At 35.9% G+C, this 16867-nt stretch overlaps 1 protein-coding gene across 1 annotated transcript in view; it reads left to right on the forward strand.

The window, feature by feature from the left end:
* Positions 1 to 16867, forward strand: part of LOC136874518 (centrosomal protein POC5) — a 98647-nt gene that overhangs the window by 54062 nt on the left and 27718 nt on the right. Inside the window, exon 4 of the mRNA XM_068227823.1 lies at positions 12080 to 12237. Coding sequence (XP_068083924.1) covers positions 12080 to 12237 — 158 coding nt within the window. The remainder of the gene's footprint in view (positions 1 to 12079; positions 12238 to 16867) is intronic.

The following is a 16867-nucleotide window of genomic DNA, read 5'->3' on the forward strand; positions in this document are numbered from 1 at the left end:
TTAACATAACTGAAGGATTTTATTTTGTTTGTAATATTTTGAGAAATGAAGAAATAGGAACTCTGGACTTTGCTGGATATTTGTTTATGTAGCTGAAGTATGTGTGTAATAATTTTTCTTTCAGGCAATAGGCAGGAAATGTTGAACTGTATGAACATTGCGAGATGCAAGAAGTATTTCGATTCAAAAATTATGTAACTAGTTGTTCGGTCTCGTTTTAGAGTTGCTTACTATTTAGACTGTACAAAATATACATTAGGACGCCGTGGTCCATGTTGTAGCGCACAAACACAATACTGTTACCCACGCTCGTCCAAGTCTCGGAACTCACTGACGCCGGTGAGGCGCGTGACTCTGTCCCCCTCCACTGGGGCTGTAGCAGTCTGATTGTGCTGACCTCTGACGAAAGAAAACACATGGCGTTCAACATACCGCCCACCTAATTTATATATAAATTACAAACATAAATATTATTAAGAACAATAAAAATTAGCACTCACACTGAAAAAGTCAAATGAAAAAACCAAAGTTTTAGCATATAAAAGATTACACCTTTTCACTAATTACACTTTTTCACTATATACAGTTTCAACCTCTTCTGGGAAGACACAAAGTTTTGCAATTGGCCGTTTGAAGGTCCCCTTGGTTGTGCGAATAGTGGCAACTCCCACCAAGCTGTCAGCACCTGCGTGCGTATCTACCACGATCCCTGTCTGCCACACGAGAGGTGGCAAGTTGTCTTCCTTGAGAAGTACCAGAGTTCCGGGTTGAAGGTCGACCCTTCCTGCTGACCACTTAGTCCGCTGCTGGAGTTGACATAGATAGTCCCTTGACCATCGCTTCCAGAAGTACTGTCTGCAACGCTGAAGTAGTTGCCACCTGGACAGACGAGAACCTGAAACTGTAAGTAAATCTGGCTCTGGGATGGTTGTGAGAGGTTCTCCAATCAGGAAGTGACCGGGAGTCAGGAATGAATAGTCATCAGGATTATCAGACAATTTGGTTATTGGTCTCGAATTCAGGCATGCCTCAATCTGAACTAACAACGTGGACATTTCTTCAAAAGTCAGTACAAGATTTCCTGCAACCTTCTTCAAATGGGACTTAGTAGACTTTATGCCAGCCTCCCACAGCCCACCAAAATGAGGGGCATGCGGTGGAATAAAATGCCACTGGATTCCGCATTGAAATGTGAAGTCATACACCTTCCTCTGATGTATTTGAGATCTGAAAAGGGTGTGAAGCTCCCATAGCTCGTTTCTTGCTCCCACGAAGGTACTTCCATTGTCACTGTAGATATTCTGGCAGATACCCCGACGCGATGTAAATCTACGCAGAGCAGCTAGGAACGCATCAATAGACAGGTCAGAGACAAGTTCAAGATGGATTGCCTTGGTAGCCATGCAGATGAATAGAGCAATATAACATTTTAGCTTTGTTTTGCTCTTACGAGTCCCTTGCTTAATGTAAAGTGGACCCCCATAGTCAACTCCGCAGTTCAAAAATGGTCTGTTGGGTTCTACCCTGTGGTGTGGGAGCTGGCCCACGAGTTGAGTTGATGTACTTGCCTTCAACTTGTAGCAAGGGAGACACTTGTGTGTTATGTGCCTAATGACAGACTTACCATTAGGTATCCAATATCGTTGTCTAATGGTTGCAAGCAAAATTTGGGGTCCAGCATGCAGAAGTCGCATGTGCTCACACATTACTAACAACCTGGTCACATGATGATTAGGTGGTAGGATGATGGGATGTTTCTGGCTGTACGGAGCTTGCGATTGTTCCAATCTGCCGCCCACCCTAAGCATCTGGTTTGCATCTACAAAGGGATGTAGAGACTTCAACTTGCTGTCCTTTGCGATCGGTCTGCCAAGTCGCAGATCTTGAAGCTCCTTACCATATACTCGTTCTTGGGCAGTACGATGACAATATGTTATTGAAGAGTTGGTCACACCAAGCCATGTAGGTAGCAGCACTATCGACTTTCTCACTGAAAACAGCAAGCTGTCCGGTATTATCATATTAAAGTATTTGGGCGCGTGACTCTGTCCCCCTTCCACTGGGGCTGTAGCAGTCTGATTGTGCTGACCTCTGACGAAAGAAAACACATGGCGTTCAACGCTAGGAAAATGTAATTTAAGAAAACCTCAAGATTGGATTGTTAACATTGCAAGAGTGTTAAAGTGATCGGTATATCATGCTGTAATTGGTGACATTTAAAAAATGTAAAGGTGCTTTAATTTGGAACAGCCTATACCGCATACGCGGTTAGGGATGTTGAGATAAGTGATGTAATTTATCTAGCGTCTGTAGCCCGGAAATCACCATATATGGTCATGCGAATGTATTGGCGAACGAGAATCTAGTGGAAATTGTTTCTTATTGGTTGATTGTAATCGAGCCATATCCGGTCTCCTTGGCGGCTTTGGAAAAATGATGCGTTTGCTCGGCGTCATTTTCCATCCGACCGCCCTAGCGAGTGTTCGCGCTCGAGGGCTACCTTCGGGGAACTCCTGCCTTTCCGAAGTAAGTGTTATTTCAGTGCTATTTTCATGTTATTTTCAATGTTTTCTGATTTCGTTTAATTTAATTTAATTCCTTTGCGTTTCGGCATTTTCTTGGTTAATGTGATTTTCAAAGTTTTAATATTCAACGTGTCTTGAGTTTGCCCTAGATTTTCGCTTTCGTAATTTAAAGTCTTTCTCCTGTCTTTTAATCAACTATCCTTTCATTTGTGTTTTGGTTTCGTAATCATTCCGTTAGTCAAATGTGTAAAGTTTCTGCTGCTCTGTTATGTAATTTAGTCTCTTGTAATTTTGGTTATTTGTTATTTTTAATAGAATTGAGCTAGAGGGTGTTTCATGTAAGTCTTTTCTCCCCATAACGTTATACGTTCCTTAGACGTCGTAAGGTTTTCCAGCAGCTTCCACATCCTGTCTTAGTTGTCATTTTAGGCCTGTAAGTGTTTTCTATATTTGCTTTAATTTTGCGTATTTAAAAGATACTAGTCACGCTTCTATGTTTTGATGTCAATACACCGCCACTGCGTTATTTACAACTATTTCCTTAGTCATATTATTAAGTATTATATTATTTACTACTGGTATATTATTATTATTATTATTATTATTATTATTATTATTATTATTATTATTATTATTATTATTTATTTGTATACGCGCTCCGAAACAGCGGTCACAATTGGTTTTTGTATGTGTATGGGTAGGCGCATATGTGTGTGTGTGTGTGTGTACTGCAATTGTGACCGCTATTTCGGAGCGCGTATACAAATAAATAATAATAAAATACCAGTAGTAAATAATATAATACTTAATAATATGACTAAGGAAATAGTTGTAAATAACGCAGTGGCGGTGTATTGACATCAAAACATAGAAGCGTGACTAGTATCTTTTAAATACGTAAAATTAAAGCAAATATAGAAAACACTTACAGGCCTAAAATGACAACTAAGACAGGATGTGGAAGCTGCTGGAAAACCCTACGACGTCTAAGGAACGTATAACGTTATGGGGAGAAAAGACTTACATGAAACACCCTCTAGCTCAATTCTATTAAAAATAACAAACAACCAAAATTACAAGAGACTAAATTACATAACAGAGCAGCAGAAACTTTACACATTTGACTAACGGAATGATTACGAAACCAAAACACAAATGAAAGGATAGTTGATTAAAAGACAGGAGAAAGACTTTAAATTACGAAAGCGAAAATCTAGGGCAAACTCAAGACACGTTGAATATTAAAACTTTGAAAATCACATTAACCAAGAAAATACCGAAACGCAAAGGAATTAAATTAAATTAAACGAAATCAGAAAACATTGAAAATAACATGAAAATAGCACTGAAATAACATTTACTTCGGAAAGGCAGGAGTTCCCTTACTCCTCCTCGCAAAGTCGAGCTCTGCTCGACAAAAATAAAATAATAAAAAAATAACAAATTTAAATGCACTTAAAAGGGAGGATTAAACGGAGATCTGAAGATTTCCACAACGCCAAAATTGCACCACACCACAATTTCTTATCATCGTTCTCTTCAGGAACGTCCATACAGGCAAAAACAAGTAGAGCGTTGGTATCGCTGTCAAACGAAGGCGCTGACCGCGGCCGTTGCGAGCATATCCATATTGCAGTCCAACCATAGCTCACTTGTAGCCTCACCACAGCCCACCAGCTTACTGAACTGGCCCAAAACAGGCGAAGGTTATTGGCGCAGCACTGCAGACTGCCGCCATCAGAACCACCTTCCAATTCCAATAGGTGCGTTGCAGGCTCCAAACAGACACCCCAGGTTGGACAGAGTCCGTGATATAGCAGTCACTGGAACATAAACAAACACAGCAGAAACTTGGAACTGAAGAACTTAGGCCACTGGCCCGAACTATTAATGACTTTAAGATGGACCTTGAGTTTCGAGGGTGGGTTTTTTGTTTTTACTTTAGTAACAATAACAAAACTCCTTCGGGAGGTCCCTCTTATAGTTCTGGGATACCCCAGCCCCCTTGGCAAGTGTTATTTCAGAATTTGGGATAAGTTAAACAATTAAAAGAAAATCTGCCAGAGTTTACCCTAGTACCCAAAATTTTGACCATCCCTAGTTATGAAAATCTTAATTCTACCCAACATACATCCTAAAATACACCTAGCATGATCATAAATGACCCTTCCCATTACAACTAAGGTGACTTAACTAAATTACTAACTACTGAACCCGAAAAATGGTGCGCACCAATTAATTAAAATTTGCTTACAACTAATTCCTTATAACTAGCAAATTAAGTTACCGTGTGCATTCTTAATTACCCCACCTTAAGAAAAACAACCAAATAAAAGGAAGAATTTAAAATGTTGCAAGGGAACTCAAAACAGGGACATAAGTACTAAATTACGTTGGCTTGCAACCACCTTCAATGAATTGAGGTTAGCAAGTCACTATTTATTACCATATCATGTACACATAACATTTTTACATTGATAAACTCACATTATGTATTACGAGTCACACCAGTCAAATTAAGGCGAAATTAAGCCAGGAATATCATATCAAAATCATATTACATTTACCAACAGGAACTCAAAAATGAAAAACAAAAGCGATGCAAGAGTGCACGTGCAGACATCCAACTCACTGATATAAGAAATAAAAAGGTAAAAGTACAACCTTCATACAAGAGATTACCAGATAACCGCACGACACCCAAGATTACCAAGCTTATCTGTCCTACATACACACAGGCAACATCAAACTACGAAAACAAGTGCGACGATCCCTGAATCAGCATAACCAACGAATGGTAAAGGGCACGGACGACCTCAATACTGACTTCATCTCACATCACAAGAACACGGTACGCATACACACACACACAAAAACACCCGTGCGATGACACATCAAGTAATACTCACAATAGAAAAAGGACAGAACATCAGAACATGACCTCAAGTACCCTTGAACTTATCACACGACAATGAGACTCTTAGGGCCAATGTTGTACTTCTAGAAGAGGAATGGCCTCTCAGCACTTTAAGCCGTAAGTCTCAGTACACACATACACATGCCTACCCAAGGCACCCAATCCACACACACAATATGCGAAAATCGTAGGACAGATACAGCTCAGCTACAAATTTAGAATCGTACTCAGTCTGCAGAATCCCATACTTCTACAAATTGAGTACTTAAATTTAGAAGACACGAATACGTAATGCAAGAAATTTTTAACACCGATAAAATCGAACAAGACAAAACAAGCAGAAAAATTAACTGAGTGGCTTAGCTAAATCACGATACCTTCAAAATTTGCAACTGACAAATAGAAAATAACAGAGAGGAAAATCATGACTACCTGGACCTACTATGAATTAAACAACAATTTATAGCTCAGCATAAGAACACCGAAATGAACATTTGTAGAAAATCTTCCTAGTAATCATTCTACAATAACAAGGGACATCATTTTCCATCTAGGCACCTAATACCAAGAAAAAGATTACGAGGAATCTCATACAAGATACACTAGATTTCGAACATGTCACGAGCACAAGTGCAGATCAGTAACCCGTCAAATTTGCCCAAAATGGGCCTCAGCCTCGACGCTGGTCTAATAATATGGTGAGCACGTTTTACCCTACGGGACTCACAATTAACGTAGACCCTCCAAGTATAGGAATATACGTAACAAGGAAACAGACACACGATGGAAGAGCACGAGACAAAGTAGGAAACTTTCGAATTTTAGCAGCTAGTTGGGAAACAATCACCAAAATAGTCCCATACCTACTTGAAAATGAACCCAGATCCAGCAAAAGACCAAAAACAACACAACATGATCGGAAATTTAAGTTTATACTGAGCTACAACATGACGTAAATATTACTTTAGAAGATCACACTCGTAGAATAGTACCAAATATAACATACCAGGCGACAAGAAACAAAATTCAGAAAATAATTTACCGAAACACGAGATTTACGAACAGGAAAACACTCGAAGAAATATACGAAACTTTACAACATAACCTCAAAATTGTTGCCGAAAATTTACCGAACGAGAAAAGGCAGAAAAACTAAGGCAACTCCGTGCTAAAATTTAACCAGAACACAATGATCACTCTGACAATTCACACTACAATTTACGTGGTCTAGAAGGGAAACAAGCAGAACGCGACACTCGATAACTTAGGATGTAGGGTGTGCACTCCGCAGTGGGTCAAACGCTCAGCTGTTTTCAACACACTTCAGCTGTTCAAAAGATAAACATGAATTCAACCACGGGAGTACAGTACCAATTACAGTATCGAGACAAAACTTAGCACGATATCACGACGCAATTTAAAACAACCGGAAATTACACAAATGTTACAATCGGAACACAAATGGAAGAAAGCTAGACATAATCAAACATATTGAAATTTATCAAAGAAGATTTTGGAAAGCGAACACAGCACACGAAATGTGAAATATCACTTTACTACAAAACACGTGGTCAAGCGAAACCTTGCCACACAAGAAAATTTATTAAAATTAACGAAACCAAAAGAAACTTGTTACAAATAGTGACGCACCACTTCCTCCAACCGTTAATTAACTAATTACAAGAGAAACACAACACAAAACTGCACATCGCGTAACGAAAAACACGTGGTAAGACGAACTCGCGCAAGAATCATGAAAAAAAAGAACCAGGAATTACGAATACACACGGAACACTTACAACCGATATTCAAACTTAAGATTTAAAATTAATTTTTATAACAGTTACCCGAGAATGATCATTGTAAGCCTTCGCTCCTTACATAACCACGCTCTGCTACCAATTGTAACCGCTATTTCGGAGCGCGTATACAAATAAATAATAATAAAATACCAGTAGTAAATAATATAATACTTAATAATATGACTAAGGAAATAGTTGTAAATAACGCAGTGGCGGTGTATTGACATCAAAACATAGAAGCGTGACTAGTATCTTTTAAATACGCAAAATTAAAGCAAATATAGAAAACACTTACAGGCCTAAAATGACAACTAAGACAGGATGTGGAAGCTGCTGGAAAACCCTACGACGTCTAAGGAACGTATAACGTTATGGGGAGAAAAGACTTACATGAAACACCCTCTAGCTCAATTCTATTAAAAATAACAAACAACCAAAATTACAAGACTAAATTACATAACAGAGCAGCAGAATCTTTACACATTTGACTAACGGAATGATTACGAAACCAAAACACAAATGAAAGGATAGTTGATTAAAAGACAGGAGAAAGACTTTAAATTACGAAAGCGAAAATCTAGGGCAAACTCAAGACACGTTGAATATTAAAACTTTGAAAATCACATTAACCAAGAAAATACCGAAACGCAAAGGAATTAAATTAAATTAAACGAAATCAGAAAACATTGAAAATAACATGAAAATAGCACTGAAATAACACTTACTTCGGAAAGGCAGGAGTTCCCGAGGGTAGCCCTCGAGCGCGAACGCTCGCTAGGGCGGTCGGATTGAAAATGACGCCGAACAAACGCATCGTTTTTCCAAAGCCGGCAAGAAGACCGGATATGGCTCGATTACAATCAACCAATAAGAAACAATTTCCACTAGATTCTCGTTCGCCAATACATTCGCATGACCATATATGGTGATTTCCGGGCTACAGACGCTAGATAAATTACATCACTTATCTCAACATCCCTAACCGCGCGTACGGTATAGGCTGTTCCAAATTAAAGCACCTTTACATTTTTTAAATGTCACCAATTACAGCATGATATACCGATCACTTTAACACTCTTGCAATGTTAACAATCCAATCTTGAGGTTTTCTTAAATTACATTTTACTAGTTACATAATTTTTGAATCGAAATACTTCTTCATCTCGCAATGTTCATACAGTTCAACATTTCTTGCCTATTGCCTGAAAGAAAAATTATTACACACATACTTCAGCTACATATACAAATATTCCAGCAAAGTCCAGAGTTCCTATTTCTTCATTTCTCAAAATATTACAAACAAAATAAAATCCTTCAGTTACGTTAAATTTTAAAAAAAAATTTACATTTCCAAACTCTAACTTCTTGCAACACACAACATCCAGTTCCAGTTCACTGTCCCACCGCAGCTTACATACACTGTCCCACCACAGCTTACAATAATAATAATAAAAAACAAAGAATAGAAAATGATAATATTGACACTTAATAATATGGATAGGGAAATCATAAAATAACACAGTGACGGTGAATATTTCATGTCAAAACTTGGAAACATGGCGGAAAACTTCTAAATACGCAAAATTAAATCATATACAAGGGAACACTTACAGGCCTAAAAATGACAACTAAGGAGGATTGTGGAAGGTGCAGGAACCCTATGAGGTCCATGGGAAGGTATAACGTTATGGGGGAGAAAAGACTTACAAGAAACACCCTCTTGCTCAACTATATTAAAATAACAAAGAAAGTTTTATAAAAAGCAAGTTAAATTACATAGCAACTGATGCTTGACTCGACGACAGATACAGGTTGGCTAACCAAAGCGAAAACATAATCAGGATGCTTAAAACACTTAGTAAAACACAAGTTAAACGTATCTAGAATTACACAAGGCTTGTCAGTTAAAATGCAGGTATAAGACTTGAAGTTACAACCTACGAGAATATAGGGCAAACTCGGACACGTTAAAACAAAACTTTAAACATTTTATTAAGCGAGAAATTACCGAAAAGCAAAAGGAGTTAAATTAAATCCAATGAAATCAGAAAACATTGAGAATAGCATGAAAATAGCAATGGCACTCATCAATAAGAACAGGAGTTCCCGAGGGAAACCCTCGAGCGCGAGTGCTCACTAGGGCGGTCGGATGTAAATGACGCCGATCACACGCATCATTTTCCCAAAGCCGGCAGAAGACCGGAAATGGGCCGATCACAATTAACCAAAAAGAAAAATTTCCACTAGATGCTCGTTTGCCAATACAATTGCATGACCATATATGGTCATTTCCTGGCCTACTGACGCGAGAGAAATTACATCACCTGTTTCAACATCGGTAACCACACGTATGGTTTAGGATTCTTCAAAATAAAGCACCTTACAAAATTTTACGTCAGATTACAATTTTGACATACAGAATTACATAAAATGTACATACAAAAATCACTTCAAATCACTTTTGCATCTTGCAATATTCATACTGTTCAATATATCTTGATGTTTCCTTATTTAAAAAAAGATTATTACAAACATGTTCCAATTACATCAAAAGGATTCCAACAGAGTCCAGAGATCTTATTTCTTCCTTTCTTACAATACAAAATATTACAAACAAAAATGAAATCCTTCAGACATGTTAAATAAAAAAAATTAAATTTATATTTCCCATAGTTTCAGTTCTCCGTCCCACCACATATTACAGAGAGAACTACCAATTTGCGTCCAGTATGTTACAGTAATCATTCCTCTGTAAAAATGTGTGCATATACAATATATTTAAATAAAAATGCCAATCGAGGAAGCAACTACTGGTAAGTAGAATGTGATAATTCATCTCCACCACCAAAAAAATTCTGACCATTCCCAGCTGATTTCAATGCCTAACTCATTATAATTTAGTGGTTTTTATCGAACTATTAACATTGTTAATTTTGTGTGTGTGTTTTTGACAATGGGCAAGAATAGTGACCTTTCTCCAAGAAAAGTGGCTTTGGTCAAGTGTCTTCTGAATGAAAAACATTACACACAAGGAGAAATAGCTGATAGATTACCAATTTCAGACACATCTCTGTGTAGAGTGAAGAAGTCTTTAAATTCTGGTTCCGTATATGCAAACTCTCGCGTAGGAAAATGCGGAAGGAAAAATAAATTCAGTCCTAGGACTGAAAGAAAATTACTTCAAATGGCAAAGAAAAATAGAAGAGTCACTAGCGGAGATTTGAAACCGAGTTTGGAGAACTGCGGAGTAGATATCTGCGATTCGACTGTTTGTCGAAAACTAATTTCTGCTGGTCTCCCTGTACGCCATCCATGAAAGAAGGCTAAGATCACGCCTGCAATGGCAAAGAAGAGACTTTCCTGGGCAAAAGACGTCAGAAAACGATTCGGAGATGACTGGAGAAGGGTATTATAAAATTAGTATTCGTTACTTAGAATAATACCTGTCAAAGAACCTGTATTGTAATATGGTATTCTGAAGTAAGATAACACCAAATTTAACACGAATGGATGAAATTCCTTTTGCAAGCAACTTATTCATTTAATTTTCATTATACTGAAGTGTGTATGGTATTAGATATGTTTTTAATTTTTCAGGTATGTTTTTCCGACGAATCAGTGTTTGCAATAACAGAAGAAAGTAGAGAAGCACTGATGAAGAGTACTTGCCCCAATGCATTGCACAAACTGTCAAGCATCCCACCCAGATTATGGTCTGGAGTGTTATGTCAGTTCATGTTACAGGACATCTGTACATTGTAGAGGGTATGATGAACCAGCATCATTATTAAACAGTACTTGAAAGAAGATTATTGCCGCAAATGAGAGAGTGGTTTCCCAATGGTTACTTTGTATTCATGCACGATGGTGCTACTTGCCATAAAGCATAGTCTGTGACGAAGTTTTTAAGTGAAAACAAAGTAAAAACTCTTCCTTGGCCTGGCAATAGCTCAGATCTAAAACCCTATTGAGAATCTCTGGGACAGTGTGAAAAGAAAACTGAAGAAAAGCAGCATTACAACCAAGATGTGTCATACACTCATTAATATATGGCACCATGATAAGGAAATCAAAGATTCCTGCAAAAAACTTGTAGAAAACATGACGAATCGCACTGAATCTGTCCTTCAATCAAAGGGCATGCATACCAAATACTAAATATGTGATTAATTTCAATTGGAAGGAAAATATCAATGAATAAATGTCATTTTATTCAAAATTTTCAAATTATTCTAATAATTTTCACACCTCTGTAAAATTATTACATTATATATGTGAATAATTCTCCTTGGATTTTATATACTTCCTGAGAAGCTATTACATTAGAACATTTCAAATGTAAGGAACATTCTTCCTGTAAATAAAGTTAGTTTAAATTAAATTAAAATTGAAATTAATGTTTTAGGAAGAATTATTAAAAATATGTTGTAATGTACAATTACAATCACAAAAATAAACTGAAAAACATAATCTTGACAGGATAGCATGAAAATCATAAGTAGAAAATTGGTTTGAATTGCTTGGTGGTGGGGATGGATTATTACGTTCTACTTACTGGCACAAACTAATTCCAGTTACAGAACATTGGTAACCTTTTTTAACCAGTGGCAATATTGCTTACTGACTTCAACCACAGAATATAATTTATAATATCTGAAATAAGAATAATATATAAAGAACAGCCTTTTCCTCCCTTTAAAAGTAAATAAAAATAATTTTTGTATGAATATGCATCAAAGATAGAAACCTAGTAACGCACATAGAAGATATACGTACACTTGTTTGCTCCCTTTCCAATACATTTAAATACTGGATTTGTATTATACCATGCACAGCTGGAGTATGAAATGGAGCGACTAAAGCAAGAGAAGGCCATGCTACAAAATGACAAAGGCGAATATGAGTCAGCAGTGCAGCAAGCCATCATGAGGGGACTGTGCTCACTAAATATGGAGGCCCTGAAGGTGCTCAAGGTCAACAATCCTGAACTCGAGTAAGGAAAATTTCCTTTTCTCTAATTGCCAACTTAAATATAGCATGTTATTTCTAGTTTTAATTAATTTATATTGTCATATTGAAGTTGTTTTGAGTAAATTACCATGTGCTTTTAATATTTTGTAACTGGAGCCAGATTTTGATAAAAAGTCATCTTTTCTCAGAGACAATGTTTAGTGGCAGTTAAGTATACTATGCAATAATATGTTAATATATATAATATATACAGGGTTTTTAAAGGCCATCAAAATGCATTTTCCCTGCACTTTCTAGAATAAAGTCCTTTTTAAAAATATATTTAGGTGCATTTTAGGTCTTCCTTGAATGTTCATACTTTTATACATAATTTTATGTTCATACTTCTATACATATTTTTATCAGATACTAGCAAAATACCTGGGCTTCGCTATAGTATTATACTGAAATTTATAATTGAATGCTTAACGTTTTATATATAATTTGCCAAAATTCGTGATCTGACTCGTTTTCTGAGGGAATCCACCAAAATTCGCTATCTGACTTGTTTTCTGAGATATTACAGAAAAGTTCCTCCCATTTTCAATCTTTCTTTCTAGCAATCGATTTCGTACTTTCCGGGCTAGGTTCAGGTATTCCGCCCGGTCACTTGGGTCTCTAAATCTTTGCCATCTTTTCCTGTAAGCATTTTTAATATGGATCAAATCCTTGAGGAGATCTGGTGTGGTGTTGTCTTGGGTGCCTTGACGGTACTGAACCCGCGGCCGGACTGCATTCATAGTCATTCTTAGTCATTACCCGGCCAGGACCCATTTCCAGCGGGGTCCGCACATTTTGACGACAGTACAGAACATTATTATTATTATTATTATTATTATTATTATTATTATTATTATTATTATTATTATTGATGCTCTGGACCCTGCAGCAAGATGCAAGACTGCTACTTGGCCATTATCATTGCTGACAATGCGACCAGCACCATTGATTATTTTCAGCATGTTGGTCTGTATAGACTTATAATCAAATCTCTATAGAACACTTTCCTGCCTTGTCAGTACTTTACATATTTTATTCTATTTAATTACCGTACATGTTTCGAGAGCCAACTACTCTCTTCTTCAGCGGTACCAAACATTAATTAATCTTTGGACTTGGTGCGTTGGTACAAATAGAACAATTATATATAAATCTTGAAATTGTTACAATATGTCTCTGTGTTTCACCTTTCACTTACTTACTATGTCATTTGTTACAGACTTTAAACTAGAATTTTCAAATCATAAATAATAAAATCTATTAAATTAATCACTATACTGTATGTTAATTTTATGTCCTTATTTACATCTAAAAAGAATAAAATGTTTCTTCATGTCTAAATTTAACATTTACTTTGCCATTTAGTAGAACCCTTTAAAATAAAAGTTTCCAATATATTCATAAAATAATAAATAACACCTATAAAGTTAGTCACTATCTTAAAATCATAAAATAATAAATAGCCAATTCGTAAAATAATAAATAACACCTATAAAGTTAGTCACTCTCTTAAAATATTTTCTGCTCTCTTCTTTTTTCTTCTTTCCTTAAGTTTGCTATAATTCTGAGACCTCACATGAATTAGAATATCCTCCTCTTAATCCCGTCCAATTCTTCATTTCATCTAATTTATCCACAAATTAAAGTGATGTAACATTGGTCTGAACCAAACAATATGTCCTCCTTGCTGTCGATGACCTTACGGGATGAGCTGCTACTATGCTGCTGGTTATGTGATGAACATGCTAGCCACTTTTTAACCGTCAAATTCCTTTAAATAAACAACCAACAAACCAACCTTTAGTGACGTGTTTATGAAAAGGACGATATCTCAGATGATTAGAGAATTGTATTTACTTACTTCAGTTTGACTGGTTGCCAAATTTAACCATGAACGAAATATTATTGCACTAGTCTGAATAAACAAACATGTTCTTGCTCTCTGCTGTCAATGACCTTATCAGGTGCGCTGCTGGTTATGTAATGTAGGAGAGGGAGGGGGAGCGTGCTTATGACCGGAACTATTTATTTCGTTCTCTCTTTCTCTCCTTCTTCCTTATATGATTGTATGCCAATCTGTACATTGCAGTTTCTTCATTCAGTGGTTCATTTAAGTTATTTTCATTATTCTCTGATCAGTATATATACTTATTTCCTCTAGAGTGTCCATTCATTTTCCTTTTGTTGTCGTGTGCAGTAGTTCCATATCTTTGTCTCTTTCCATAAAATTATGATTGTATTCTTCCATTTGTTCATCCATGCTGAGAACCTTTTGTGTCTTACTGCATTCAACGATAAGATATCTTTTAGGTTCAACCTTTTCAATACTAATTAGGTATGTGTTTATGTTACAAATACCTTTTATTCAACGTTGGGACCGGGCTCAACATATATAATGCCATCATCAGCCATAAAAATGAATCACAATACATAAGTAAAGATATAATCTGTAACTCACTATTCACAACATGTATAATAATAATATAACATAAACACGTACCTAATTAGTATTGAAAAGGTTGAACCTAATAGTTATCTTATCGTTGATCTCAGTTCAATACGGAAACATTAATGAAGAACATATCTTCCTGCATTCACATGCTCCTTGTATCTCGTCTCCAAACTCCTCTCTGATTGTCCAATATATTTTTTTCCACAACTTTGGCACTTGATGCAATATACTCCTGATTTATTGAACTTATCGGATCTATTTACCTTACGCAAATTAAATAAAATTCTCTTATTATTGTTGTTTGTCTTAAACGCAACGTCAATGCCCTTTTTTGAAGATCTTTATTATTCTGTATGAGTGTCTGTTATGGAATGTTATTACTGCTACATTCTTCCTTTCTTTCTTTCTTTCTTTTCTTTTTCCAAGGTTGATCTCTGTTTATTTATTAACTTGTTCTTTATTTTATCTACATATTTCTTCGTATATCCATTTCTCTTCGCGATCTCGTATATGATAGTCATCTCTTTTTCGAAAGCTTGTCTTTTTAAGGAAAATTTATGGGCCCTACTGATCATACTGTAAAATGTTGCCTTCTTCTGCTGGCCTGGATGGTTGGAGTCCTTCCTAATAATAGTGCTAGTGGTCAGTTCTTTTCTATAAGCCTGGTACTCTAATTTCCTACCATTTCACGTTATTTTGATGTCTAAGTAGTCCAGCAATTCTCCTTCCTCTGATTCCATTGTGAATTTGATATCTTTGTCTATTTCGTTCACCTGTCTTAATACTTCTACTGTACTTAATTATTTTTCATCTATAATAATGAAAACATCGTCCACATATCTCAACCATTTGATTAATCCTTTAATTTTCTCAATTATTTTATTTGATTCCAAATAGTCCATGTAAATATTTGCCAGAATACCCGACGCCGGGGAACCCATAGCCAACCCCTTTTCCTGTTTGAATATTTTGTTGTTAAATCCGAAATAATTGTTCTCTAATATGTATTCTAACAACTTTATAAATTTTTCAATCTCTATTTTACTTAAACCACTATGCTCTGTTAAGTTCCTTATAACAATATTTATTGTTTTAAAGATGAGGATGTTGGATTACATGTCTTTAACATCGAGACTATGAATTGTGTAATTTTCCTCCATGTCAATATACCTTGTTCTATTACAAAAATCGCTTGTATTACTGACTATTGCCTCCGTTGTGAATTTAAAATGCTTTCTTAAGAATACTTGTATAAATTTGGCTAATCCGTACGTTGGACTATTTCTGTAGTTTACTATCGGTCTTTTGGGAATGTCTTGTTTATGGATTTTGGGCAATGCTCTCATGGTGGGTATTCCCAGGTTCATATTTATTAGACTATTCGCATCCTTTGAGTCCAAAACTAATGCTACTTCTTTCAACATCTTTTATTATTCTTTTGAACTATGTTCGTCGGATCTTTCTTAATTAAAATGAACTTGCCATCCCTTAGAAACTCCTCTGAAATATTCTTTTTTATTCATTAGAACGATCGTATTACCTTAATTTGCTTTGGTTACTGTAATGTTATTGTTTTCAATTTTTCCTTTCAATGCTTTAATTTTCTTATTCATTATGATTGCTTCTTTATGTTTGTACTCTATTATCTCGGACAGTATTTTTCCTACTTCATGCCTTGTTGCTTCTTGTTCCTCACCATCCACTTTGGATATGACCTGTTCTACCTCTGCTACTATCTCCACTATTTCCCTTTTATTATCATTATTATTATTATTATTATTATTATTATTATTATTATTATTATTATCATCATTACAAATTTTCATCCAATTATACTGTGGCCCCGTTTCTAATATTGCCATTTCTTCCATGCTAAACTCTGTATCTGTTAACTTCTTAACTGGAGGACAGAAATTAATTTCCTTATTATTCGATCTCTTATTGTCGTCTTTATCACTTCCTTTCTCCTCTTTTCGCCCCTTCAGTAATTAGAGTTTTCTATCTAATGTATCCTGCATCTTTTTGAGAATGAAATACAATGAATTCTCTATAATTATCTTCTATCTCATCCCATACTAGACCCGAAACATCTTTCGTAATCTGCAGATGAAGGTTATATAAGTCCTGGTTCAGACGACTTTTTTAAATATATAAGAACCTA

This window comes from Anabrus simplex, chromosome 5 (assembly GCF_040414725.1).
Source record: "Anabrus simplex isolate iqAnaSimp1 chromosome 5, ASM4041472v1, whole genome shotgun sequence".
Taxonomy (NCBI): Eukaryota; Metazoa; Arthropoda; class Insecta; order Orthoptera; family Tettigoniidae; genus Anabrus; species Anabrus simplex.